General features: G+C 54.9%; 2 protein-coding genes across 3 annotated transcripts; both read right to left on the reverse strand.

Annotated features, from left to right (window-relative positions):
• Window positions 1-17,674: 17,674 nt before the first annotated feature.
• Window positions 17,675-21,726, reverse strand: JOSD2 (Josephin domain containing 2). The gene is made up of 4 exons (XM_056825638.1): window positions 20,675-21,726; window positions 20,073-20,198; window positions 19,797-19,991; window positions 17,675-18,630 (listed from the first exon to the last, which is right to left on the reverse strand). Exons 1-4 carry the CDS (start codon window positions 20,842-20,844, stop codon window positions 18,531-18,533), a joined length of 591 nt encoding a protein of 196 aa, XP_056681616.1. The 5' UTR covers window positions 20,845-21,726; the 3' UTR covers window positions 17,675-18,530.
• Window positions 21,727-21,936: 210 nt separating this feature from the next.
• Window positions 21,937-24,190, reverse strand: ASPDH (aspartate dehydrogenase domain containing). Of its 2 annotated transcripts, XM_056825623.1 has the most exons (7): window positions 23,696-24,190; window positions 23,457-23,601; window positions 23,251-23,335; window positions 22,892-23,041; window positions 22,589-22,812; window positions 22,353-22,507; window positions 21,937-22,076 (listed from the first exon to the last, which is right to left on the reverse strand). In XM_056825623.1, the coding sequence occupies exons 1-7, from the start codon at window positions 24,087-24,089 to the stop codon at window positions 22,030-22,032; spliced, it is 1,200 nt and encodes a 399-aa protein (XP_056681601.1). In that variant the 5' UTR covers window positions 24,090-24,190; the 3' UTR covers window positions 21,937-22,029. The 2 variants fall into 2 exon arrangements, with proteins under 2 accessions (XP_056681601.1, XP_056681602.1); XM_056825624.1 differs by lacking the exon at window positions 23,457-23,601 and having other exon boundaries at window positions 23,696-24,117.
• Between the last annotated feature and the right edge of the window lie 2,977 nt (window positions 24,191-27,167).

The raw sequence follows: 27,167 nt of genomic DNA on the forward strand, positions 1-27,167 counted from the left end.
GAAGAAAATAGGGAAGAGAATGGAAGTAGAGGGAAAGTTGGAGGAACAAAAGGAGGAGTGGAGAGGAGGAGGCAGAGAAGGAAAGTTAGGGAGTGAAGCAAAGGAAAGGAGAGACAGGAGGGGAGAGAATTGAGAGTGGAGAAATTTTGAGGGAGAAGAAAGCAGAGAGTGATGGGAAAGAGGAAGAGAGAAGGAAGAAAGGAGGGGAAGAAAATAAGACAGGAGGGAGTAGACAAAAATGGGGAAAGACGCAGAAAGAAAAAGGGAGTAAGAAAGTCTGAGAAGGGGAAAAGGGATTAGGAAGGAAGCAATGGGGAGAGGAGAGGGACAGAATGGTGTAGAGAAGAAGGAAAGTTGGAGGGAGTGAAAAGGGGAGAAAGTGGGAGAGACAGAATGTTGGGATAGGAAGAGAGAAAGTGATAAATGGAGGAGAGAAAGAGTGAGTAAAAGATAGGGAAGTGGGAGAGAGCAAGGAAAAAAAGGAGAGGATGGGAGAGAAAGAAGAAAGAAAAGAAGAGAGAGGAGGTGGAATGGGGAGGAGTAAAACTAGAAGTGAGAGGAAGAGAAGGGCTGGGAAAGAGGAGAGGGAGGGGGATGGAGAAGGCAGGGGAGGGAAAGTTAGGGGGTAAGAAAGAAGGAGAGGGGAAGGGAGAAGAGGCAGAGAAGGGGAGAGAGTGGAGATTTGAAAGACAGGAGACAGGTAGAGACAAAAGGGGAGAAGGAAGTAAAACTAGAGGGAGGGAGGGGAAGTGAGAAGCAAAGGGTGGAGGGAAGGGACAAAGAAAAGGAGGGGAGAGGAACAGAGGATCAGTTGTAGAGAAGAAGGGGTTGAGGGTGAGTGGAGGAAGAGGAGGACAAAAGGGAGAAGAGTGTAGAGAGGTGAGAGGAGGGCAATCGTGACAAAGGAGGAGGGAGGAGGCACAAGACGGAGAAAACTCCATTGAACCCATCCCCATGGTCTGGCCTGGGCCCGCACAGTGCACACGGTAATCAATAGGGACTGGAAAGCGAAGGAGAGGGGGGCAGCCAGGGCCTGGGTTTGAATCTAGCCTCAGACACTTCCCAGCTGAGGTAAATAACTCCTGCGCATTGCTTGGCCCCAGGAGCGAGAAAGAGGCCGGAGAGGGGAGGGGGGAGAGCTCAAAGAGAGGGAGTGAATCCAGTGGAGGACCAGAAGGGAAGGAGGAAAAGTGGTGGCGCGCAGAGAGGAGATACAAGGGAGAGAAAGGAGGCCAAATAAGGGAAGAGGGGAGACTGCGAGATGGAGGAAGTTGGGGGGACAGAAGAGTAAAGTGGAGAGGAACGGGGGGGGGGGGAGACGGGGAGCATTGGAATGAGAGGGGGAAGGAAGAGAGAGAGAAGGATAGAGTGGAGAGGCTAGAGAGGAAAAAGGAGAGGGGGACAGTGAAAAAGATGGGAGAACGAGGGAGGGGAGGTGGGGAGTCAGAGAGGCAATGGGAGAGAAGGGAAGGAGAGAACGTGAAAGTGAAAGCAAAGGAGAGAGGGAGAGAGAAAGGTCATAAAGAGGATGGGGAGAAAAGGATGAGGGGAGGCACAGGAGAGAACCAGAGGAGGGAAGATGGTAAAGAAATGGGGTGAAGGGGAAGAAAGAGGGAAGAGGGAGAGAGAAACAGAGATTGAGAGAAAGGAGAGGTGGGGAGGGGAGAAAGACAGGAGAGAGAGTAAGAAGAAAAAGAGACATTGAGACAGAGAAGAGAAAGAGGGACAGAGAGGGAAGGATGGAGGAAGAGAGAAAGAGGAAATGAGAAAAGAGGAGGAAAAGACAGAAGGGAGAGAAAGAGACAGAAGGGAGGGAGAGAAAGGAGAAAGAAAAGAGGAAGAGACAGAAAAGAGAGAAGAAAGAGACAGGGAGGCAGACAGGAGAGACAGAAAAGGAGAAAGACAGAAGAGGAAGGAAAAGAGACAGAAAAAAGGGGGAAGGAAAAAGACAAAGGCAGAGGTAGAGAGACAGAGAAGAGTGAAACATGAGAGAAAAAGGGAAAGAGAAAGGAGAAGGGAGAGAGAAAAGAATGGAGACAGAGATAGGGAGGGTGGGAGGGAGGGAGAGGGGAAAGGCAGAGGCAGAAAAGGGAGAGAAAGAAAGTGAGAAGAGAGACAGGTAGGAATAGAAAGAACAGAGGGAGTGAAGGAGATGGAGACAGAAGAAAGAGTGAGAGAGAAGAGACAAAGAAAGAGAGAAGGGACAGAGAAAGAGGAGTGGGTAAGAAAGAGAAGGGAGGGCAAGAGAAAATAAGGGAGAGAAGGGAAAAAGAGAGACAAAGTCACAGAAGGGAGGGCGAGAGGAGAGGGACAAAGGGAGAAAGAAGGAGGGAGAGATAGAGACAGAAAGACAGAGGAGTGGAGAGAAATAAAGAATGAGACAGGTGGAGAAGATGGAGAAAGGGACAGAAACAGATGGAGAAGAGATAAGATACTGAGAAAGGGGTAGAGGGAAAGGAAGAGGAGAAATGGAGAACAGAAAGACAGACACAAGGGGAGGGAGAGAAAGAAGGGAGAGAGAAAAGAGGGAGGATATAAAGAAGAGAGACAGGAAGAGAGAGCAAGAGGGAAGGAAGGGAGAGAAAGAAGAGGGACTGGGAGAGGGAGAGAAAGAGGAGAGGGAAAAGAGGGAGGGAGAGATAAAGATACACTCAAGAGAAAAAGAGGAGTGAGAGAAAGAAGGAGAAAGGGAGTGGGAGAGGGGGAGAAAGGAGAGAAAGAAAGGAAAAAGGGAGATGGGGAGAAGAAAGGGAAAGAGACACAAGGGAGGGAGAGAGGAGAAGAGATTAAAGAGAAAGGAAAAAGAGGTAGAGAGAGACAGGGGTGGAGGAGAGAGAAGAAAGACAGGGAGAGGCAGACAGGAGAGAGAGAAAGGAGAAAGACAAAGATGGAAGAGAGAGAAGAGGAATGAAAAGAGACCGAAAGAGAAGATAGAGAGACAGAGAAGAGGAGTGAAACAGATGAGAAAGAGGGAGAGAGAAAAGAGAATGGAGAGAGAGGGAGGGAGAGGGAAAAAGAAGAGAGTGGAAATACAGGGAGTCAGAGAAGGGAGAGAAAGTAAGAGAAGAGACGGGTAGGAAGAGAAAGAACAGGAAGGGAGGGAGATGAAGACACGGAAGAAAGAGTGAGAGAGAAGAGAGACAAAGAGAAGGGACAGAGAGAGAGGAGTGGGGAAGAAAGAGAAGGGAGGGAGAGAGAAAGAGAAAATAAGGGAGAGAAGTGAAGAGAGAGACAGAGTCACAGAAGGAAGGGAGAGAGAAGAAAGGAGAGGGACAGAGAGGGAGGGAGAGATAGAGACAAAGACAGAGAGGATGAAGAGAGAGAGAATGAGACAGAAATGGAGAAGAGAGATAAGATGCTGAGAAAGGGGTAGAGGGAGGGAGAGGGAAAGGAAGAAGGAAAAGGGAGAGAGCAGAAAGACACAGAAGGGAGGGAGAAAGAGAGAAGGGAGAGGAGAGACAGGGAGGAAGAAAAGAGAGGGAGAGATATAAAGAAGAAAGAGACATAGAAAGAAGAGAGACAGGAAGAGAGCAAGAGGGAAGGAGAGGAGAGAAAGAGAGGAGAGGGAAAAGAGGGAGGGAGGGAGATAAAGAGATACAGTCAAGAGAAAAAGAGGAGAGGGAAGGGGGAGGGAGAAGGGAAGGAGAGGAGAGGGGGAGAAGGGAAGGAGAGGAGAGGGGGAGAAGAGAAGGGAGAGAGGCGAGAAAGAAAGAAAAAAGGGAGATGGGGAGAAGGAAGGGAAAGAGGAGAGAGAAGGGAGAGAGAAAAGAGGCAGGGAGAGGGAGGGAAGAAGAGTAGGAGAGGGAGAGACAGAGAGAAGAAAAAGAGAAAAGAGACAGAAAGAGGGAGAGATGGAGACAGAAAGATAGAGGAAGGAGAGAGGGAGGAAGAGAGAGGGGAGAGAGAAGAGAGACAGGAAGAGAGAGAAAAGGGAGAGAGACTAGGGAGGAAGATGGGGTGGGGGAGGGAAGAGGGAAGGAGAGAGAGATGGAAGGAGGAAAGAGAAGAGACAGAAAAGAGAGGGAGAGAGAGGAGAGACAGAAAGAGAAGGGGGAGGGAGAGGGAAAGGGAAGAGAGAGAGAGAAGAGGGAGGAGGAAGGGAGAAAAGGAATGGGAGAGACAGAGGAAAAGGGTGAAGGAGAAGGGAGAGAAAGAGAAGTGAGAGAAACAGGGAAGGAGAGAAAGAGATGGAGGGAGTGAGGGGGAGGCAGAAAGTGAAAGAACATTAAGAAAAGAGGAAGAGGAAGATGGAGAGAGGGTGGGAGAGACAGACGAAAAAGAGAGAAGAGAGACAGAATGAGGAAGAGAAGAGATAAAGAGAAGAGGGATGTGAGAGTGGCAGAGATGAGAAAGAAAAGAGCAAGAAGGGAGATAGAAAACTGAGAAGGGAGAGAAGAAAAAAGACAGTGAGAGAATGTGAGGGAGAAAAACAGTGAGTGAAAAGAGAGAGAGAAGAAAGAAAAACAAGGGAGTGAGAGAAGAGGAGGAAGAATAGAGACAGGGAAAAAGAGAAGAGAGAAGAGGGCGGAGGAAAGAGAAAAAGAGAGAGAAGAGAGAAAGAAGACAGAGAGGAGACAGAAAAGAGAAAGAAAGTAGAGGAAGGGAGAGAGAGAAGGGAGAAAGAGGGGGAGAGACACAGAGAGGGGGGAGAGAGAGAGAGAGCTAGAGAGAGGAATGGGCAGGAGAGAGAAGGGAGGGAGAAGAGAGGAAGAGTTAAATTAAGGAGGGGAGAGAAGAAAGAGAGGAGACAGAGAGTGAGGGAGGGAGAGAGAAAGAGAAGAGAGGGAGGAAGAGAGAAAGACAAGTGAAGGGAAAGAAGAAAAATAAATGGAGAAGAGAGACAGAAGCAAAAAAGAGAGGGAAGAGATACTGAGAAAGGGGAGAGGGAAGTAGGGAGAGAGAAGAGAGACAGGGAGGAAGAGAGAGAAGAGAGGGAGGGAGAAAGATGGAGACACAGAGAAGAAAGAGGCAGAGTGAGAGAAAAGATAAGACAGAGAAAAAGAGAAGGAAGAAAGAGGGAGAGAAAATAAGGGAGAGAAGGGAAGGAGAAGAGAGAGACGAGTCACAGAAGGGAGAAAGACAGAGAGGGAGAAATAAAAGGAGGGAGAGATTGATAAAGAGAGACAGAAAAAGACAAGTGAAGGAAGAAAGAAAACAACAGATGGAGAAGAGGGAGAGACAGAGATGGAGAAGAGAGAGAAGCAGAGAAGAAAGAGAAGACACTGAGAAAGGGGGAGAGGGAAAAGGAAGAGGAGAAAGACAGAGACACAAGGAAGAGAGAGAGAAAAGAGACAGGGAGACAAAGAAGAAAGACAGAGAGGGAAAGAGAAGACAGACACAGGAAGAAAGAGCAAGAGGGAAGGGAGGGAGGGAGAGGAGAGAGGGACAGAGAGAGAGAGAGAACAAGGAGAGAAAGAGAAAGGAGAAACGAGAGGAGAGAGAGATACAGTCAAGAGAAAAAGAGTCAGAAAGGAGAGAGGGAGGATTAAGAGAGAAAGGGAAGAAAGGAGCAGAAGAGGGGGAAGGGAGGAAGAAGGGGTAGAAGAGAGAGAAAAAGAGAAGGGAGAGAGGGGAGAGTAAAAAAAGAGAGAGAAAAGAGGCAGGGAGAGGGAGGGAAGACGGGTGGGAGAGAGACAAAGATAGAGAAAAACAAGAGAGAAGAGAGAGAAAGACGGAGAGAGACAAAGACAGAAGAGAAAGAAAAGAGCAAGAAGGGTGATAGAGAAGATTGAGAAGGGAGAGAGGAAAAAAGACAGTGAGCAAATGTGAGGGAGAAAAACAGACAAAGTGAGTGAAAAGAGAGAGAAGAAAGAAAAAGAGAAGGGAGAGAAGAGGGAGGGAGGGAGGGAAGGAGAGAGATGGGAGTGAGAGAAGAGGAGAAAGAGAATAAAAAGACAGAGGGAAAAAGAAAGAAAGAAGGGGGGAGGAGAGAATGACAGATAGGAGAGAGGAAAAAGAAGGGAGAGAAAGAAAAAAGACAGAGAGGAGACAGAAAAGAGAAAGAAAAAAGACAGGGAGAGAGAGAAAGGAGAGACACAGAGAGAAAGACGGGGTGGGGGGGACAGAGAGAAGGGAGAGAGGGAGAGAGACAGAGCTAGAGAGAGGAATGGGTAAGAAAATAAGGGAGAGAAGGGAGGGAGAAGATAGAGGCAGAGTTAAAGAAGACGGGGAGAGAAGAAAGAGGAGACAGAGAGAGAGGAAGGGAGGGAGGGAGAAAGGGACAGAGAAGAAAGGAAGGGAGAGAGAAGAAAGATGGATGGAGAAGAGAGACAGAAGCAGAGAAGAGACAAGAGACACTAAGAAAGGGGGAGAGGGAAGGAGGGACAGAGAGGAAGAGGGAAAAGAGAGAGAGGAGAGACACAGAAAGGACAAAAAGAGAGGAGAGAGCAATGAGATAGAAAGAGAAGAGAGAAGAAAGGGAGGAAGAGAGAGAAGAGACAGAGGGCGGGAGAGATGGAAATAGAGAAGAAAGGGGCAGAGAATGAGAGAAAAGAGAAGGGAGAGAGACAGAGAGGAGTGGGAAAGAAAGAGAGAGAAGGAATGGAGAAAGAAAAAGAGGAAGGAAAAGAAGAGAGAGATAAGAGTCACAGAAGGGAGGGAGAGGGAGAGAAGAGGAGGGAGGAAGAGATAAAGAGAGACAGAAAAAGACAAAAGTGAAGGGAGAAAGAGAGAAGAATAAGAGATGGAGAAAAGAAAGAGAAGACACTGAGAAAGGGGGTAGAGGGAGGGAGAGGGAAAGGAAGAGGAAAAGAGGAAACAGAGACAGAAGGGAGAGACTGGAAAAAGAGAGAACAGGGAGAGAGAGAGAAGGAGGAGAGGGAAGAGAGAGAAAGAGATACAAGATAAGAGAAAAAGAGGAGACAGAAAGAAAAGAAAGGAGAGAAAGGGAGTGGGAGAGAGGGAGGGAGGAAGAAGGTATGGAGAGGAGAGGGGGAGAAGAGAAAAGAGAAGAGAGGAAGAAAGAAGAGAGAAAAGAGGCAGGGAGAGGGAAAGAAAAAGAACAAGAGAGAAGAGAGGGAGAGAGACAGTCAGAATAATAGAGGAAGCAGAGGAGGGAGAGAGAGAGAAGAGGAGAAAGAATAAAGAGAGGAGAGGGGAAAAGAAAAGAGGGAGGGAGAGAGAAAGATAGATGAGAGAAGGGGAGGAAGAAATAAGAGAGGACAGAGGAGACAAAGAAAAGAGAAAGTAGAGATGGGGAGAGAAAGATGGAGAGAAAGAGAGAAAAAGAGAAGACAGAAGAGAAAGAGAAAAAGAGGAGAGAGAAGGGAGGGACAGAAAAAGAAGAGAGAAAAGATAATGGAGAGACAGAGGAATGAGAAAGAGAAGGGAGGGAGAGAGAAAAAAGAGGAGAGAAAAAATAAGGGAGAGCAAGAGAGAAGCAGAGTTAAAAAGGAGGAGAGAGAGAAGAAATAGAAGAGAGAGAAAGAGGAAGGGAGGGAGAGAGAAAGAGAGAGAGAAGTGAAGGGAGAAAGAGAAAAAAGATAAGATGGAGAAGAGAGACTGAGAGACAGAAGCAGTGAAGAGAGAAGAGATACTGAGAAAGGGAGAGACGTAGGGAGGGAGAGAGGAAGAGGGAAAAGGGATAGACAGAAGGACAGAGAGAAAGAAAGAGAGAGAGAGGAGAGAGGGGGGAGATAAAGAGATAGAGACAAGAGAAAAAGAGGAGTGAGACAGAGAAAGAGAAAAGAGAGGAGGGAGAGAGGGGAAGAGAAGGGAAAAGGGAGTGGGAGAGAAGAAGAGAAGAGGTAGGGAAGAAGAGTGGGAGAGGGAGAGACAAAGATAGAGAAAAAAAAGAGAGGGAAAGAGGGAGAGAGATTGAGACAGAATGAGAGGAAACAGAGGAGGGAGACAGAGACAGACAAAGGGAAAAAGAAAAAGAAAAGAGAGAAAGGGAGGGAGGGGGAGAAAGACAGAGAAGAGAGAGGGAGAGAGAGAGAAGGGAGAGAAAGAAATAAGAAAAGGAAAAAAGAGGAGACAGAGAAAAGAGAAAGTAGAGATGGCGGAGAGACACACAAACACAGAGAAAGAGAAAAAGAGAGGAGAGAGAGAAGTGAGGGACAGAGAGAAGAGAGAAAAGAGAATGGAGAGAGGGAGAAAGAGACAAAGAGAGGAAAGGGAAAGAGAAAGAAAATGAGGGAGAGGGATGGAGAAGAGAGAAGAAGAGTTAAAGAAGGGGAGAGAGGCAAGAAATAGAGGAGACAGAGAGAGAAAGAGAGAAGTGAAGGGAGAAAGAGAAAAAAGAAACAGATGGAGAAAAGATACAGAAGCAAAGGAGGGGAGGGATACTGAGAAATGGGGAGAGGGAGAGAGAGAGGAAGAGGGGAAAGGGAGAGAGGAGAAAGACAGAGACACAAGGAATAGAGAGAATGAGAGAGAAGGGAGAGATGGAAAGAGAAAGAAGAGAGAAGAAAGAGAGGGGCAGAGAGTGAAAGGGAGGATGGGAGAAAGAGATAGAGACAGTCTAGAGAAAAGAGGAGTGAGAGAGAAAGAGAAAGAAAAGAGGGAGGGAGAGGGGAAAAGAAAGAGGGAGAAGGGAAGAAGAGAGAAGGGAGAGAGAGAGAAGATTGGGAGAGGGAGAGATGAAGATAGAGAAGAAAAAGAGAGAAGAGATAGAAAGACAGAGACAGAATGGAGGAAGCAGAGAGAGAGAAGAGGGAGTGAAGAGAAAGAATAAGGAGAGAAATAGAAGGAAAAAAAGAGGAGAGGAAGGGAGAGGGAGAGAAAGATAAGACATAGAAAGAGGGAAGAGAGAAGGGAGAGAAAGAAAAGAGGAGAGGACAGAGAAGAGACAGAAAAGAGAAAGCAGAGACCAAGGAGAGAGAAGGGAGAGGGAGATACACAGACAGAGACAGAGAAAAAGAGAGAAGACAAGAGAAAGAGAAAAGGAGAGGAGAGAGACAAGGGAGGGGCAGAGAGAAGAGAGAAAAAAATGGAGAGGGGGCGATACAGATAGAGGAATTGGAAAGAGAGAGAGAAAGAGAGAGAGAGAGAGAGAGGATGGAGAGAGAAAATAGAAGAGAGAGAAAGAAAATGAGGGAGAGAGGGAGGGAGAAGAGAAGCAGAGTTAAAAAGGGGGAGAGAGAGAGAAGAAAGAGGAAACAGAAAGAGAGGTAGGGAGAGAGAGACACAGAGAGAGAAGTGAAGGGAGGAAAAGAGATAGATGGAGAAGAGAGAGAGAGACAGAAGCAGAGGAGGGAAGAGATACTGAGAAATGGGGAGAGGGAGGGAGGGAGAGAGAGGAAGAGGGAAAAGGGATAGAGAGAAGGACAGAGACACAGAAGGGAGGGAGAGAGAAGAGGAGAAAGAATAAAGAGGAGAGAGGCAGAGAGTGAGAGGGAGAATGGGAGAAAGAGATAAAGACAGTAGAGAAAAAGAGGAGTGAGACAGAACAACAAAAGAGAAAGAAATGAGGGAGGGAGAGAGGAAGAGAAAGAGGGAGAAGGGAGAGGAAAAGGGAAGAAGAGAGAAGGGAGAGAGGAAGAGTGGGAGAGGGAGAGAGAGAGGAAGAGTGGGAGAGGGAGAGATGAAGATAGAGAAGAAAAAGAGAAGACAGAGAAAGACAGAGACAGAATGGAGGAAGCAGACAGAGAGAGAGAGAGAGAGAGAGAGAGAGAGAGAGAGAAGAGGGAGTGAAGAGAAAGAATAAGGAGAGAAATAGAAGGAAAAAAGAGAAGAGAGAGGAAGGGGGAGGGAGAGAAAGAGAAGAAAGACATAAAAATAGGGAAGAAAGAAGAGAGAGAAAGAAAAGAGAGGAAAGAGAGGAGACAGAAAAGAGAAAGAGACCAAGGAGAGAGAAGGGAGAGAGAGAGAGACAGAGAAAAAGAGAGAAGACAGAAGAGAAAGAGAAAAGGAGAGGGGGAGATATAGATAGAGGAATTGGAGAGAGAGAGAGAGAGAGAGAGAGAGAGAGAGAGAGAGAGAGAGAGAGAGAGAGAGAGAGAGAGAGAGAGAGAGAGAGAGAGAGAGAGAGAGAGAAAATAAGGGAGAGAGGGAGGGAGAAGAGAGAAGCAGAGTTAAAAAGGGGGAGAGAGAGAGAAGAAAGAGGAGACAGAGAAAGAGAGGTAGGGAGAGAGATAGAGACACACAGAGAAGTGAAGGGAGAGAGAAAAAAAGATAGATGGAGAAGAGAGAGAGACAGAAGCAGAGGAGGGAAGAGATACTGAGAAATGGGGAGAGGAAGGGAGGAAGAGAGAGGAAGAGGGAAAAGAGATAGAGAGAAGGACAGAGACACAGAAGGGAGGGAGAGAGAAGAGGAGAAAGAATAAAGAGAGAAGAGAGGCAGAGAGGGAGAGGGAGAATGGGAGAAAGATAGAGGCAGTCTAGAGAAAAAGAGGAGTGAGAGAGAAAGAAAAGAGGGAGAGGGGAAGAGAAAGAGGGAGAAGGGAGGGAGAGGAGAGGGGAAGAAGAGAGAAGGGAGAGAGGAGATAGAGAGAAGAGGCAGGGAGAGGGAGGGAAGAAGAGTTGGAGAGGGAGAGATGAGGAGAGAGAAGAAAGAAAGGAAGGAAGGAAGGAAGGAAGGAAGGAAGGAAGTAGAAGACAGAATGATGTTGGAATCAGAGGGAGAGAGAGAAAGAGAGACAGAGGGAAAAAGAAAAAAGAAGAGAGGGAGATGGAGAGAAAGACAGAGAAGAGAGAGGAGAAAAACAGAGAGAAAAAGAAAAAGAGAAGAGAGAGAGGAAGGGAGAGAGAGAAAGACTGAGAAGAAAGACAGAGAGGGAAGAGAGAAGGGAGAGAAAGAAAAGAGGGAGAGGACAGAGACAGAAAGGAGAAAGCAGAGACCAAGGAGAGAGAGATACACACAGAGAGACAGAGACAGAGAAAAAGAGAGAAGACAAAAGAGAGAAAGAGAGGAGAGAGACAAAGAAGGGAGGGACAGAGAAAAGAGAATGGGGAGAGAGATAGAGAAGGGAGGGAGAGAGAAAAAGAGGAGAGAAAGAAAATAAGGGAGAGAGGGAGGGAGAATAGAGAAGCAGAGTTAAAAAGGGAGGATAGAGAAGAAGAAATAGAGGAGAGAGAGAGAGGGAGGGAAGGAGAGAGATAGAGACAGAAAGAGAAGTGAAGAGAGAGAAAAAAGAGATAGATGGAGAAGAGAGACAGACAGAAGCAGAGAAGGGAAGAGATACTGAGAAATTGGGAGATGGAGGGAGGGAGAGAGGAAGAGGGGGAAAGGAATAGAGAGGGGAAGGATAGAGAGACACAGAAGGGAGGGAGAGAGGAGAAAGAGGAAAGAGAGGAAAGAGGCAGAGAGTGAGAGGGAGGATGGGAAATAAGAGAGACAGTCTAGAGAAAAAGAGGAGTGAGAAAGAAAAAAGAAAGAAAAGAGGGAGAAGGGAGGGAGAGGAGAGGGGAAGAAGAGAGAAAGGAGAGATGAGAGAAAGAGAGGAGAGAAGATGCAGGGAGAGGGAGGGAAGAAGAGTGGGACAGGGAGAGATGAGGATAGAGAAGAAAAAGAGAAGAGAGAAAGGAGACAGAATGATGGAGGAAACAGAGGGAGAGAGAGAAAGAGAGACAGGGAAAAAAAGAAGAAAGAGACAGAGGGTGAGAGAAAGACAGAGGAGAAAGAATAAAGAGGAGAGAAACAGAGGGAAAAGAAAAAAGAAGAGAGGAGAGAAAGAGAAGACGCAGAGAGGGAAGAGAGAAGGGAGAGAAAGAAAAGAGAGGGAGAGGACAGAGAGGAGACAAAAAAGAGAAAGCAGAGACCTAGAAGAGAGAAGGGAGAGAGATACACACATAGAGACTGAGAGACAGAAGCAGAGGAGGGAAGAGATACTGAGAAATGGGGAGAGGGAGGGAGGGAAAGAGAGGAAGAGGGACAAGGGATAGAGAGGAGAAGGACAGAGAGACACAGAAGGGAGGGAGAGAGAAGAGAAAAAAGAATAAAGAGAGGAGAGAGAGGCAGGCAGAGAGTGAGAGGGAGGATGGGAGATAAAGAGAGACAGTCCAGAGAAAAAGAGGAGTGAGAGAGAAAAAGAAAAGAGAAAGAAAAGAGGGAGGGAGAGGGGAAGAGAAGGGGGAGGGAAAGAGGGAGAAGGGTGGGAGAGGAGAGAGGAAGAAGAGATAAGGGAGAGACGAGAGAGAGAGGAGATAGAGAGAAGAGGCAGGGAGAGGGAGGGAAGAAGAATGGGAGAGGGAGAGGTGAGGATAGAGAAGAAAAAGGAGAAAGGAAGAAAGGAGACAGAATGATGGTGGAAGCAGAGGGAGAGAGAGAGAGACAGAGGGGAAAAAGAAAAAAGAGAAGAGAGAGGAAGAGAGGGAGAGAAGAAAGACACAAAGAGAGGGAAGAGAGAAGGGAGAGAAAGAAAAGAGGAAAGAGAGGAGACAGAAAAGAGAAAGAGACCAAGGAGAGAGAAGGGAGAGAGAGAGATACACAGAGAGACAGAGACAGAGAAAAAGAGAGAAGACAGAAGAGAAAGAGAAAAAGAGAGGAGAGAGACAGAGAAGGGAGGAACAGAGAGAAAAGAGAATGGAGAGAGGGACAGATAGGGAGAGGAATGGGAGAGAGAGAGAGAGAGAAGGGTGGGAGAGAGAAAAAAGAGGAGAGAAAGAAAATAAGGGAGAGAGGGAGGGAGAAGAGAGAAGCAGCATTAAAAAGGAGAAGAAATAGAGGAGACAGAGAAAGAAGTGAAGGGAGAAAGAGAGAAAAAAGATAGATGGAGAAGAGAGACAGAGAGACAAGCAGAGAAGAAATACTGAGAAAGGGTGAAAGGGAGGGAGGGGAGGGAGAGAAGAAGAAGAGAGACACAAAAGGGAGGGAGAGAAGGGAGAGAGAGAAAGAGAAAGAGAGAAGAAAGAGACAGGGAGGAAGAGAGAGGGAGGGAAGGAGATGGAGACAGAGAAGAGACAGAGAAGCAGAGTGAGAAAGAGGGAGGAAGGGAGATAAAGAGATAGCGACAGTCAAGAGAAATATAGGAGTGGGACATAGAAAAGGGAGGAGGGAGAGGGGAACAAAAGGGGGGAGAGAGGTGGGAGAAAGGGAGTGGGCAAGAGGGAGGAAGGAAGAGGGGAGGAAGAGGAGATGGGGACACGAGAGAGAGAGAGAGAGAGAGAGAGAGAGAGAGAGAGAGAGAGAGAGAGAGAGAGAGAGAGAGAGAGAGAGAGAGAGAGAGAGAAAAGAAGGGTGGGTGAGGGAGAGACAAAGCTAGAGAAGAAAAAGAGAGGAGAAAGGAGGCAGAATGATAGAGGAATCGAAGGAGGGAGGGAGGGAGAAGAGAAAGAATAAAGAGAGGAGAGAGAGGGAAAAAGAAAAGGAGGAGAGAGGAAGGGAGAAGGAGAGAAAGAAAAGAGGAGACAGAAAAGAGAAAGCAGAGACCGAGAGAAAAGGGAGACAGACCGACCGACAGAGACAGACAGACAGACAGACACACACACACACACACACACAGACTGAGAGACAAAGACAGAGAAAAAGAGAAGGGAGGGACAGAGAGAAAAGAGAATGGAGAGGAGAGAGAGACAGAGATAGAGAGAGGAATGGGAAAGAGAAGGGTGGGAGAGAGAAAAAGAGGACAAAGAAAATAAAGGAGAGAGGGAGGGAGAAGAGAGAAGCAGAGTTAAAGAAGGGGGAGACAGAGAGAAGAAATGAAGGAGACAGAGAAAGAGACAGAGAGAGAAGTGAAAGGAGAGAGAAAAAAGAGACAGATGGAGAAAAGAAACAGAGACAGAAGCAGAGAAGAGAGAAGAGATACTGAGAAAGTGGGAGAGGGAGGGAAGGGAAGAGGGAAAAGGGATAGAGAGAAGAAGGACAGAAACACAAGGCAGGGAGACAGAAGGGAGAGACAGAGAGAGAGGGAGGGAGAGAGATGGAGACACAGTGAGAGAAGAGAGATAAAGAGAGAGAAGAGAGACACAAAAACGGGAGAGACACAGAGATAGAGAAGAGTCGGAGAGAGAAAGGAAGAAGAGAGAAGAAGATGAGAGAAAGTAAGGGAGAGAAGGAAGGAGAAGAGAGAGACAGAGTCAGAAGGGAAGGGGGGAGAGAGAGAGAAGAGAGGCAGAGAGGGATAAGAGAGGAAGGGAGAGATAAAGAGAGAGACAGAGAGAAAGAGAGAAGTGAAGGGAGAAAGAGAATAATGACAGAGATGGAGAAGAGAGAAACAGAAGCAGAGGAGAGAGAAGAAACTGAGAAAGGGGGAGGGAGGGAGAGGGAGAAGGGAGAGAGAAGAGACAGAGAAGAGAGAGACAGAATAGAGACAAGGGAAAGAGGAAAGAGAGACAGAGAAAGAGAAGGGAGAGACAGGAGAGACAAGGAGGAAGAAAGAAGAGAGAAAGAGAGAGGGAGACAGGCACGGAGAAGAAAGACAGAGAAAGAGAAGAGAGAAACAAGAAGAGAGAGCAAGAGGGAAGGGAGGGAGGAGAGAGGGACTGGGAGAGACAGAAAAGGGAGATATAGAGAAAGAGAGGAGAGAGGGAGAGAGAGGGAGGAAGGGTGATAGAGACAGTCAAGAGAAAAAGAGGAGTGAGACAAAGAAAAGAGAGGAGAGGGAGGAGGGAAAGAGAGAAGGAAGGAGGGAGAGAGAGGAGGGAGGGAGAGGGAGAGGAGAGAGACAGAGAGAAGAAAGAGACAGAGTGAGGGAAGGAGGGAGATAAGAGAGATGGAAGAAAGAGTGGAAGGGAGAGTGAGAGGGAAGGGTCAGAGAGAGAGAGGGGAGAGGGACTGAGAGAGAAAAGAAATGGAGAAAATGGGTGAGGGAGAGAGGAAGAGAGAGGAAAGACAGAAAAAGAGAGAGAAGGGGGAGGGAAAGGGAAGAGGGAGGGGGGAGAGAGAGAGAGAGAGAGAGAGAGAAAGAGAGAGAGAGAGAGAGAAGAGAAGGAAGGAAAGGGAAGGAAAGAGGGGGAGAGTGAGAGGGAAAGAGAGACAGAGAAATGGAGGGAGGGGGAAGCAGAAAGAGAGAAAGAACAGAGAGAAAAGGGAGAGAGAAGAGACAGGGAAAGGAAGATGGAGAGAGGGTGGGAGAGACAGAAGGAAAAGAGAAGAGAGAAAAAGAGGAAGAGAAGGGAGACAGAGAAGATGGACAGATGGGAAACAGGAGAGAAAAAGTGAAAAGGGTGATAGAAAAGGAGAAAACTGAGAAGGGAGAGAGGAAAAAAGAGAAAGTGAGAGGATGTGAGGGAGAAAAAGACAGAGAGAGTGAAGAGAGCGAAGAAAGAAAAAGAGGAAGAGGAGGGAGGGAGGGAAGTAGAGAGAGAAGTGAGGAGAGAGAATAAAGAGAGGAGAGACAAAAGGAAAAAGAAAAAGAGAGGGAGGGAGGGGGAGAGAATGACAGAGGAGAGAGAGAAGGGAGAGGGGGGAAAGACAGAAAAGAGAGAGGAGGTACAGAGAGGAGATAGAAAAAAGAGAAAGTAGAGACGGGAGAGAGGGAGAAAGGAAAAAGAGGAGAGAGAAGAGAGAAGGGAGAGAAAAAAGAAAAGAGAGAGAACAGAAAAGAGGTGAGAGAAACAAGAGAGACAGAGAAGACAGTGGACAGAAAGAAAGAGAGAAGGGGGAGAGAGAGGTAGTGTAAGGGAGGGGCCGAGGAAGAGAGGAGTGTGGGTGCGTGTGGGGGTGTGTGTGTGAGAGGGATAGGAGACAAGGAGGGAGAGCCAGAGAAGAGAGACACAGAGAAGAGAGGGAGAAGAAAATGAGAGAGACAGGGAAAAATAAAAAGACACAAAAGAGAGGGGGAGGGAGGGGGAGAGAAAGAGAGGGAGAGGAGAAAGGCAGAGACACAGAAGAGAGGGAGAGAGAGGAGAGACGGAAAAGATAGAGAATGAGAGAGAAAAAAGACAGGGAGAGGGAGTTCGAGGGAGGGAGAGAGGGTGTGGGGATGAGAGGGATAGGAGTGAAGGAGGGAAAGACAGAGAAGAGAGAGAGCCACAGAGAAGAGAGAGGGAGAATAAAGAGAGAGAGAGAGAGGGGAGACACACAGAGATAGCGACAGAGAAGAGTGAGAGGGGGGAGAGGCAGAGAAGAGAGAGGAGAAAGACACAGATGCAGAGAAGAGGAAGGAAGGGAAGAGAGAAAGACAGAGACAGGGAGACAGAGAAGGGAGAGAGGAGGAGGGGAAGGGAGGGAGACAGAAAGAGTCAGAGGGAGAGAGAAAAGAGGAAAAGACAGAGAGAGGGAAGGAGGGAGAGAGAGAGAGAGAGGGGAGGAGGGAGAGAGGGGGAGAGGAAGGGAGGGAGAGAGGGGGAGCGAAGGAGAGAAAAGAGAAGAGCAAGAAAGAAGAGACAAAGGAAAGAGTGAGAGAGGGTAGGACAGAGGGAGAGAGAAATAGACACAGAGAAGAGACAGAGAGAAAGAGGAAGGGAAAGAAAGAGAGACAGGAGAGAGAAGAAAAAGACAGGGAGGGAGGAAGTCAGAAACAGAGAGAAAAGAGAGACAGGGAAAGAGGAAGAGAAGAAAGAAAGGAGAGAGAAGAGACAGCTACAGAGACAGAGAAGAGAGGGAGAGATAGAGAAGAAGGGAGAGACAGACCAAGGCAGAGAAAAGAGAGAGGAGAGACATGGAAGAAAGAGGAGAGAGAAAGGGGGAGGGAGGGAGGGAGAGAGACCGAGAGAGAGGAAGAGAAATAGAGAGGGAGCAAGGGAGAGTGTGACAGAGAAGACAGAGAAAAGAAAGAATGAGAAGGGAGAGAGAAGGGACCGGAGGGAGAGATAGAGAAGAGAGAGGGAGGAAGGGAGTGCCAGAAAGCAGAGAGAAAAGAGAAGAGAGACAGTAAGAAAGGAAGGGAGAGAAAGAGAGGAAAGCTGAGGAAGGGAGGGAGAGAAGAAAGGGAGAAGAGTGAGGAGCCAGGGAGAAAGGAGGGAGACGTGGGCACCCGAGAATGAGAAAAGGGCTGAAGAAGGGGGAGGTCAGGGCGGGGAGGAGAGTGTGAGGAAGACGAGGACTCGGGGCCTCTGGCAGCTCCTTTCCTGCTCCAGGGCCTTGGCCCGGGGCTCTGCTCCGCCGGTCCTCCCTCTCCCCCACTCCCTCCTCCTTCCTCTGGGCGGCCTCAATCTAAGTGGAAGCTCCTGCGGATGCCCAGGGGAAAGCCCAGCTGGAGGGGGCGGCCGGGCTCTGGAGGCCCGGCCTGGGGAGCTGAGTGTGGGCTGCGCGGGTGGCACCGTCCCCGACGGCAGAGGCAGCCCCTTGGCCCGCCGGTCCCGCCTGCTCCGGGGTCAGGAGCCAGGCAGGAGGACGCCGCTCCGGGGTGAGCCTCGGGCTCAGCCGCAAAGCGAGGGGCTCCTTTGGGGGTTGCCACGACGGAGGAAAGGGAGGGGGAGCGATGGACAGAAGAGCCTGGCGGGAAAACGGGAGCCAAGTGACGGGCAGGACCCGGGGAGATGAGGAGGGAAAGGTCCCGGCTCCCATGGAGACGGACGCGGCAGAGATGTGCTCCTCCGCGCAGCCCCTCACACACAGGCACTCTTTGTCCGGCTGGCGGAGAGGCCCACAACGAGGCTCTTGTCCTGGCGGTGGGGGGAGGGGAGTCCTCCCCCGGGCGGGAGGGACCCCGAGGCCCCGGCCTCCACGTGCCGCCCTCTCTGGGCTTTGCTGCTTCTGGCAAATGGGCAGGTTGGAAGCGCCGCCGGGCACGAGGTCCCGCGCCCACCCCCTGCCTGGGGTCCTGGGGGGGAGGGGACGAGAGAGCAGGCGCGGAGTCGGGGAGAGAGAGAGAGGCAGAGGCAGAGGCAGAGGCAGAGAGAGAGGAGCAGAGGCCGGACAGAAACACCTTTATTCGGCAGGAGGGGGGACAGAGGCCGGCGCGGCGGGCAAGGAGGAGTGAGAGCGCAGACAGGGGAGAAGGCAGAGGAGGGAGAGGGGAGAGTGCCCAAGCAGAGTCGGGGCCCCCAGCCCGCCCGCGCCCGCCCGCGCCGCCTCACCTGCTCGCTCTCCTTCCGCCGCGCAGGCTCCCGGCTGGCCCGTTATAAGGGCCCGCGGCCTGCGCCCCTGCCAATGAGGGCCGCCCCCGCCCCCGCCCTTATCGCGGGCCCAGACCCCGAGGCTCCGCCGAGGCTAAATCGGGCTGGTCAGCTGTCAGCAGCCCCTCCAGACAGCTGGGCCGGCGCCGCCCTCCCACCTGTCGCCGGGCCATTTTTGGCTTCTTCCCGAGGCCCCAGAATAGAAAGGCCTGAGCTGGCGCCAGCTGAGCGGCCCGGAGACGGCAGGGACGTGCCTTCCGTGGGGCCCCGCCCCGCCCCCCCCTGTTCCAGCCCGGGGGTCCTCCCGCCGCAAGGACGCCCTGAGAGTGCACTCGAGAGCTTTTTAATGCGCTTCACGCAGCAGCCCGGCTGCCTCCCCCGCTTGGCCCCATTTTACAGATGGGAAAAGTCGGTCTCCAAGAGGAGAAGTCCAGCAGGGCCCCGGGAGCCCCGGGCAGCCCGCCTGCTGCCGGTGGGCAGAGGGAGCCGGAGGAGGGGCAGGAGGAGGCCCTAATCTGGCTGGAGCACCCGAGGCAGGTAAGGCTGAAGTGGATCAAAGCCGCAGAGCGCCCCAGGGCCAGCCCCGGGCAGAGCCACTGCTGTGTGGCCCGGAGAGGTAGTCACAGGCTGCCAGCCGGGCTGGGGGGCCCTCAGGCCGCCTGCAGCCAGCCTCCCGATTCTTCAATGTCTTTGGTCACCACCAGGAGCACCTCACACGGGCCCTGGGCCATGGCAGCAGAGAGGAAGTCCCTGGGGGAGACAGGGGGCCCCACGAGCCTCAGTGCCTCCCTGCATCCTCCCCTCTCCTTCACCCTTCCTGTCCTCCTGGGCCCATGGGCCCAGAGCCTCTCAGAGGCACCCAGAGCCTCCCAGGGTCTCCCAGCACCACCCAGGGCCTCCCATTGCCTCCCAGGGTCACTCAGGGCCCCCCAGAGTCATCCTAAGTCACCCAGAACTACCCAGAACCTCTCAGAGGCACCCAGAGCCTCCCAGGGTCTCCCAGCACCACCCAGGGCCTCCCATTGCCTCCCAGGGTCACTCAGGGCCCCCCAGAGCCATCCTAAGTCACCCAGAACTACCCAGAACCTCTCAGAGGCACCCAGAGCCTCCCAGGGTCTCCCAGCACCACCCAGGGCCTCCCATTGCCTCCCAGGGTCACTCAGGGCCCCCCAGAGCCATCCTAAGTCACCCAGAACTACCCAGAACCTCTCAGAGGCACCCAGAGCCTCCCAGGGTCTCCCAGCACCACCCAGGGCCTCCCATTGTCTCCCAGGGTCACTCAGGGCCCCCCAGAGTCATCCTAAGTCACCTAGAACTACCCAGAACCTCTCAGAGGCACCCAGAGCCTCCCAGGGTCTCCCAGCACCACCCAGGGCCTCCCATTGCCTCCCAGGGTCACTCAGGGCCCCCCAGAGCCATCCTAAGTCACCCAGAACTACCCAGAACCTCTCAGAGGCACCCAGAGCCTCCCAGGGTCTCCCAGCACCACCCAGGGCCTCCCATTGTCTCCCAGGGTCACTCAGGGCCCCCCAGAGTCATCCTAAGTCACCCAGAACTACCCAGAACCTCTCAGAGGCACCCAGAGCCTCCCAGGGTCTCCCAGCACCACCCAGGGCCTCCCATTGTCTCCCAGGGTCACTCAGGGCCCCCCAGAGCCATCCTAAGTCACCCAGAACTACCCAGAACCTCTCAGAGGCACCCAGAGCCTCCCAGGGTCTCCCAGCACCACCCAGGGCCTCCCATTGCCTCCCAGGGTCACTCAGGGCCCCCCAGAGCCATCCTAAGTCACCCAGAACTACCCAGAACCTCTCAGAGGCACCCAGAGCCTCCCAGGGTCTCCCAGCACCACCCAGGGCCTCCCATTGCCGCCCAGGGTCACTCAGGGCCCCCCAGGGTCTCCGAGGAAGCGCCCCTACCTGAGCTCGTCCTCTCCCCCCAGCGCCACCGGCTCCCGGAGCTTGGAGTCCAGGTTGTAGTAGACGCCGCCCACCTGGCGCAGGGCCACCCAGTGCCTCCGCTGCAGTGGGAGGGACAGCAGGCCCAGGGAGATGGGCGAGGGCAGGTTGAGGATGAAGCCCAGGACCTGGGACAGGGCCAGCTGGCTCAGGGGCCTGCGGACAGGGAGGAGGGGCTGAGCCGGCTGGCCGGCGGCAGCGCCCGCGCCCTGGGCCCGCTGCGGGCAGCGCTCTCACCTCCGTCGGTCCCACCACACGGCCGCCAGTCCCAGGCCCTGGAGGGCCGCCATGATCACGTTCACGTCGTAGTTGCCGGTGCCCAGGAGGCTCCGATGGGGGTTCAGGCGGGAATCGGGCGCCAGCCTGGACAGGGCGGCAGGGCCGCTGGGAGGGGCCCGGAGGAGCCAGGGCCACTCCCTCCCCCCCAGACCGTCCCCTGGGCCGGCCAGTAGCTCAGCCTCCACAGGGATTGTGGGGCCCGGGACACCCCCTTCCCCCACAACCTCCACTGGGAACCCCCAAAAGCACTCCGCCTCCAGGCACAGAGACCCGGGTGTCCTCCCTCCCTGGAGCCTGGTTCGGCCTTGGCTCTGCCCTCACTCCTTAGTTAATTCTTGGCCAACTGCTATGGCTCCCTAGGGCCTTCAGAAGCACCTTCTCTCTCCTTAGCCTGGCATTCAAGGCCTTCCCAGGCCAGCTGCACTCTCTCACTCGCTCCTCACCTTCCCGCTTTGTCAGTCTCGGGGCGACGGCCGCCCCCCCCTCCAGCTGACCCCCCCCCCCCCGAGACTCACCCCGGGGGGCCGGGGATGGGCGGGGCGTGTATGGGGGCGGGTCACCTTTTGCAGATGTCATCTGCCACCTCCTGGTTGAAGAGTCGCTGCTGGAGGACATTGTTGAGCGCGTGCACAGCGCACAGCTCCAGCCGCTGCCGCTCGTGGTACACCTCCACCGGGGGCTCCGCTCCCCCCTCCGCCGGGGCGCCCGGCGGCCCAGGGCTCCCCGACATCCCGGTGCGCTCGGAGCTCGGGGGGTGCTAAGATGGGGGCGGGGTCAGAGACCGAGAGATAGCAGGCTCAGAGCCAGACACCGGAGGGCAGAGGCAGGGGCCGGGAGCAAGCGCACCGGCCGAGGAGCTGAGTCAAGCGCGGGGACGCGGACGACAGACGCTTAGAGATCCCGCCCTGGCCCGCCCCGCCCCAAGCCGCCAATGGGGAAACTGAGGCCCAGGCGGAGCCCGGGACCGGCCGGGCCCCTCCCTCTTGCCGGGTCGCCTGGCAACAAGTCCTGCCCCCGCCCCCACCTCACCGCCCCCTCCGGGACTCGCCTTCCCAGAGGTCCCCGCGCCAGGACTGAGGCCGGAAGTCCTAACGGCCTCGTTCGGTACGCTTTCCCAGAAACCCCTGCGGGGCGCTTTCCCAGAAGTCCCTTAGCCTACAGTGAGACTCGCTTTCCCAGAACCGCCCGCGGCGGGCCCAAAAGGCCATGGAGGTCAGGCGGAGGTGTGCGGGGGCACGGTCCTTCCCGGAAGAACCGCGGCATAACGCGGGACAACGCGGGACTTAACTTCCCAAGAGGCAACGCGGCCCCCCCGGAGTCCAGGCTTCCCGGAAGCTTCCTTGGACGGGCCTGCAGCTGCCTTCCCAGAATCCCTCGGGAAGCTGAAGGGCGGAGTCGGAGTAACGCAAAGTTCATAGTGGGGAAACCGAGACACAAACTAGGGACAAGCACATGAAGCGGGGTTGCCCGGGAGGAGGGGAGGGGAGTGAGGGAAGGACTAGGCCAGTGTGAGAAAACTGAAGCTGACATTTGACCCGCTGGGCTGCCTCCAGACCACATGCGCGCTTCTGCCCCAGCCACACACAGGACGCACGTGGTCCACTGAGACTCCCAGAGCATTCTCAGACAAAATGCTGGCCAGCTAGGCTGGGGTGGGTAGCCAGGAGTGGCCACGAACGCTGGGGCCCTCGATCCCGCCCCTTCCTCGCCCCTCACAAAGGGCCGAACCCTGAGCTGACTGGCAGGGAGCAGCCCCCGGCCTGTGATCTGGGCATCTCCCATTGGTCCCGGTACGAAGCCCCTGAGGAGACGAGCATTCCCGTTCTGGCAAAGAAACCCCAAATTTTATTGGCTGCGTGAGAAAGCGGACGCCGAGGCATCGTCCAGAGCCCGCGGTGGCAGCGGCAGCTGCTTCTCAGCACAGCCGGAGGCCCGCTTCGGAGGGGTGGGGGCTGCCACAGGCTGCGGACAGATGGAGACGCCGGCTCAGTCCCGGCCCTCCCCTCCCCTCAGGGCCAGCCCGCCCGGCCCGGTGCCCGAGGCACCTCTGCCACGAACAGAGAGAGCGGAGCCCCCTCGGCCCTCTCCTCCCGAGGAGACGGCAGCGGCGCCGGTCCTCGGCCTGCCCTCCGGGACCCAGGCGAGGGAAGCCCGGGGGAAGCGTGGGCTGCCGGGCGGCCTACTTTCTGCCCGGGGCCATCCCCTGGAGCTGTCCAAGGCTTCCGGAGCCGGCCTTACCCAGGAGGCTGCTCCAGAAGGCGGTCAGGGTGGCCGAGCCCGTGACGGCGCCGGGCTCCGCTGGGTTTTCTCGCCGGGTCCGGAGGCAGAAGCTCTGGCCGCTGGGGCCCGGAGGGCCGCTCAACTCGACATCGATGACGTGCCGGTCGACCAGACTAGGGCGCAGGTGCCGAGTGGGTACGGGGCGCCCCGCCAGGCTGCTCCCCCCCCCGCCCGGCCCGGCCGGCCCGGCTCACCTGAGGTCAGAGACCAGGACGCCAACCACTCCGTCAAAGCCGAGGCTCCGGGCAGCCAGGGCGGCCGCCGCCATGGTGTTGGAGTTGCGGGGCGCCAGGGGGCAGAGCCCGCGCACCGGCCCCTCATAGAGCACGGCCCGCGGCGGCCCCTGGCGCGGCCCCTGGCCCAGGGAGCCCTCCAGCCGGAAGCCCGACGGGTGTGTCGCCATGGTGACGCGGAGGCTCTGAGGGCACAGTTTGGCGCTAAGCTTGGGGCGTCCCAGCCCTGCCCAGGGCAGCCCCCCCTGGCCCGGCCCTCCTTACCTGGAGCCCCCCGGCTGCATCCAGCCGGGCTATGTCCTCGGCTCCCCACAAGGCGCCCCGAGCCACAAACACGGAACGGCCGGACCGCCGGGAGGCCTCCAGCAGCCGCTGCTCCGTGTCCCTGTGGGCCAGGGCCGAGGGGGACCCCACCTGCGGAGACGGGGAGCAGGGCTGGGGCGAGCTCGGGCGGCGGAATGTGGAAGGAGGAGGGAGCGCAGGAGCCAGGAGGGGCCTCAGAGCAGACCGGGAGCGCCCTGGAGGGGAGGCTGGACGTGGCAGGGTGGGGGCAGCGGGATCTCCTGGGGGCTTTCACGGGAATCCTAGAGCTGGGAGGGGAAAGGACTCGCCCAAGGCCTCACCAACAGGTCCGCGTGGCTCAGGATCTGGGCCCCAAAGTCGTGGATGATTTGGGGGTGAGCGACCTCGACCACCAGGTCTGGGCTCCTGTAGACAGGAGGGGGAGGGAGGGGGAGGGAACAAAGGCTTCTGAAGGGCAGCCCCCCCCCCAGCCCCAGGAGTCTCAAATGGGCGCCCCCCCCCCAGGACTAGGCGGGAGACCACTGACCTATCCCGCAGGGCACCGAGCTCCGAGAGCCGCAGGGCAGGGGGCACAGCGCCCTGCAGCCTCCCCGGGTCCCGATTCCAGACAAAGGCAAGCTCCAGGCCGTGCCGAGGCCCCTCTGCCAGCAGCCGAGCCACCAGGGCCTGACCTGGGGTGGGAGAGAGCCGGCTGGCCAGGTCAGGAGCCCGGAGCCAGGGAGGCCCGGGGCAGGGCAGGGACTCAGGAGCTGGGCAGCTACTCACCAAGGCGCCCATAGCCCAGCAGGCCCACCCTCCTCCTCCTCCGGCTCGGGTCCTGGGCCATGTTTGGTGCCTCTGCGGCCCTCTGTCCGGCCCGACCTTTGCCCGGATGCCCTTTGGACCTGGCCTGTTGGCCATCCTGCTTTGGAGGCCAGGCTTGGGGCTGTCTCCAGGCTGGCTCTGGCCATGGTTCTGCAATACCTGCCTCCTCGGCTCTCTCCTGCCCCAGGGCTCTCACTGCCGCCTTGGGGGCCAAGCCAGGGTGCCATGGAAACCTCATCCCGTTTGGGGGAGGGGCTCTCTCCTGGGCTGCCTCCCCCTCCCCACCCCTGGGGTGGGGGGAGAGCCCATCGGCTGAGGAGTTTGTCCTGCCCTGCCCCAGCCTTCCCCCATCCATGGAGCTTCTGACTAACTGATGGGGATGCCCACGGAGTAGAGGGTCCAAGACCCCCCCTTCTGTGGCTTCCTGCCTGCCTCCTCTTCTCCTGGGCCCGGCTGCGGTCTCTCCCCGCCCCCTCCCCCAGCCCAGGCCCAGCCTCAGCCCCTCCTCCCCAACCACCTGGTGCCTGCTGCAGTGTTACCACAGCAACAGGGACTGGCACGGGAGAGCGGGAGAGAGCCAGACAGAGAGGAAGAGTGAGCCCAGTGACACACAGAGGGAGGGAAGGAGCCAGGGATGGGAAAGACCCCCGCAGAGCCTCCCAGAGAGGCCTGCTGGCTTCAGAGCAGGGTCACCACCCCAGGGGGGAGGGGGAGCAAAGATGGGGGAGAAGAGGAGTCCAGGCAGGGCTCCAACCTGGAGGCTCTTCCCAAGTCTGGGATGCTTGAGCAGCCCCCTCGGGAGGGAAGGGTTGTGTTTGGGCTTCAGCCTGTGCCCCCTTGCCTCCTTCATCCCATGGTTTGGGGTCCTGGGGATTTCTGCTGCACGTTTGGGGGGTTCCCCCACTCTGCTGGGCTCAGTGACTAGCTCCCACAGCAGCTCCTAAAGGTGTGGCCACCTGCTCCTCCCCCTCAGACAATCTGAGGTTGGCTGCCTGTCCCACAGGCTGGCTCGCCATCATTCCCTCTGGTCCTCCCTCCGGGAGGGTGTCACCATCTCCGCAGACTGAATCTGGACTGCCTGCCCTCGGGGTCTGGAGGCATCGGAGCCCAGCCAGGGATGGCTACTCTTTCGGGGCCTTTTCTCCACCATCCCTTGTTTGCTGCAGATTCTTCCCACGAATGCCTTTGTCTCAGCCCAGTTCCTCTCATCAGCATGACTATGGGCATGGGCTTTTGCCATTCTCTTAGTGCCCACTTCTGCATTCTCTGACTGTTAATCTGGGTGTGAGTGACTCCATCTCTTCCCGTGCCCTTCTCTGAGGCCTTCTGTGCTGGCTCACTGGTATTCATCCCTGTGTATCTGGGGGCTGGGGAAGGCATGGAGCTGCTGCCATGGCCATCTTTGTGTCCCAGAGCCCTTCCCGCTCTCCTTCCGCAGCTGGGAGCCTTTCCCAAGCTGCCTTTGGGAGTCCCCATGTTTCCCCGGCCCTGGCTTTCTTCCCCTTGTTCTTGGCTTCTCTCCTGGGCTGCACCTTTCTCCAGCGCTCTCTCTCTGTCTCTCTCCCCTCCCTCCCTCTCTCCTTCCTCCTCCTCCTCCTCTTTCCCCCCTCCCTCTCCTCCCTCTGTACCCCATGACAAGAGTGAGTGGGGCTCTCCATTTTTTGATTCATCCTTTTATCTGGGAGCAGCTCTTCCCCCAGCATCTTCCCCTCTCCCACCCCTGCTGCTATTGCTGTGCAGACACACCTCCCTCTGTCCTGTCCTTTGGTCTGCATCCTGCAGTTGCCTCTTGGACCCCCACCCACTCAATTGTCTCTATCTCTTTGGGCCTCCGTCTCCCCACATCTCTGCCCCCTTCCTCCCTCAAGTGCCCACATTAATGCCTCCTTCCCTTTCCCACGGAGAAGAAATGCAGTCTTAGAGAGCAAAGAGTAAACCGTGCACAGGAGGGAGAGGGGTGGGTGGGGTCACAGAGCCTCAGGGGGAGGCAAGGTCAGGTGCTGTCCACTGGGATCCCAGCTCTGTCATGGAGGTAGGTACAGGGGGCTTGGGCTGTGCCCTGGCCCTCTGTGGGCGAGTAAAGCGGCTCCATGATCTCGGAGAGCATTCCAGGGTACACATGGATGAATCCTTGGGCCCCTCCCCAATATTCTTTTCCCAGGAGCCCCCCCACAGACACCCACAGAGCCATTTGCAAAAGGCCTCCCCTTCCCCTTGTCCCTCAAATCCCGTTTGAAGCCCTTCCCAAGGAGTGGCCACAGCCGGGGTCAGGATTGGACAGAGATCTCGGAGATCATCTCCAGTCAGGGAAACAGAAGCCCAGCGAGCATCAGGGCTGGGCTCAAGGGATGGAGACCGAGTCCACAGACCAGCAACCCAGCCTTGGAAGCCATTCCGGGGGGGCATCTCTTCTGCCTAAAATAAGGGGGGCCCCAGTGGTGGGGGGAGAGGCCTCACTAATTACCTGCTGCATGTGAGGGCTGAGGAAGGAGGGGTTTGATGGAGCCCCTCCCTCTCCCTCTCTCTCCCCGCCCTCTCTATCTCCCCTCCTTTCCCCATCTCTGTCTCTCCTCCCTCTCCTCTCCCCTCCTTTCCCCTCACTGTCTCTCTCCTCCCCCTACCTCTCTGTCTCTCCTCCTCCTCCCTCCCTGTCTCCCCTCCCCCGTCTCTCTCCCTCCCCCTCCTATATCTCTCCCTCCTCCTCCCCCTCTCTCTCCATCCCTTTCTTCTCCCTCCCCTCCCTGTCTCTCCTCCCCCTCCCCTTCCTCTCTGTCTCTCCTCCTCCTCCCTCCCTCTCTGTCTCCCCTCCTCCTCCCTTCCTCTCTGTCTCCCCCTCCCTCTCTGTTTCTCCCTCTCCCTCCCTCTCTCCTCCCCCTCTGTCTCTTCCCCCTCCTATGTCTCTCTCCTCCCCCCTCCTCTGTCTCTCCTCCTCCTCCCTTCCTCTCTGTCTCCCCCTCCCTCTCTGTTTCTCCCTCTCCCTCCCTCTCTCCTCCCCCTCTGTCTCTTCCCCCTCCTATGTCTCTCTCCTCCCCCCTCCTCTGTCTCTCCTCCTCCTCCCTTCCTCTCTGTCTCCCCCTCCTTCTCTGTTTCTCCCTCTCCCTCCCTCCCTCTCCTCCCCCTCCTATGTCTCTCTCCCTCCCTTTCTCCTCCCTCTCCCTCTGTCTCTCCTCCCCCTCCCCTCCCTCTGTCTCTCCTCCCCCCTCCTCTGTCTCTCCTCCCCCTCCTATGTCTCTCCCTCCTCCTCCCCCTCCCCTTTCTCTCCCTCCTTTTCTCCTCCCCCTCCCTCTGTCTCTCCTCCCCCTCCCCCTGTCCCCCTCCCTGCCTGTCTCTCTTCCCCCTTTCTCCTCCCCCTCCCCTTTCTCTCTCTCCTCCCCTCCCTTCCTGTCTCTCCTCCCCCTCCCCCTCTCTTCCTCTCATAAATTTTGCATTTCTA

This window comes from Monodelphis domestica, chromosome 4 (genome assembly GCF_027887165.1).
Source record: "Monodelphis domestica isolate mMonDom1 chromosome 4, mMonDom1.pri, whole genome shotgun sequence".
NCBI lineage: Eukaryota > Metazoa > Chordata > Mammalia > Didelphimorphia > Didelphidae > Monodelphis > Monodelphis domestica.

Excerpts from the sequence above, each read along its gene's own strand:
- JOSD2 (XM_056825638.1), bottom strand. The coding sequence starts at position 20,844 with ATGTCGGGGAGCCCTGGGCCGCCGGGCGCCCCGGCGGAGGGGGGAGCG. Across the intron at positions 20,199-20,674 it reads GCAGATGACATCTGCAAAAG|GCTGGCGCCCGATTCCCGCC; the intron begins GTGACCCGCCCC and ends CGCCCTGTCCAG. Across the intron at positions 19,992-20,072 it reads GTGTGGTGGGACCGACGGAG|GCCCCTGAGCCAGCTGGCCC; the intron begins GTGAGAGCGCTG and ends CCCTGTCCGCAG.
- ASPDH (XM_056825623.1), bottom strand. The coding sequence starts at position 24,089 with ATGGATGGGGGAAGGCTGGGGCAGGGCAGGACAAACTCCTCAGCCGAT. Across the intron at positions 23,602-23,695 it reads GCTGGGCTATGGGCGCCTTG|GTCAGGCCCTGGTGGCTCGG; the intron begins GTGAGTAGCTGC and ends CTCCCACCCCAG. Across the intron at positions 22,508-22,588 it reads GTCCTGGTCTCTGACCTCAG|TCTGGTCGACCGGCACGTCA; the intron begins GTGAGCCGGGCC and ends CCTGCGCCCTAG.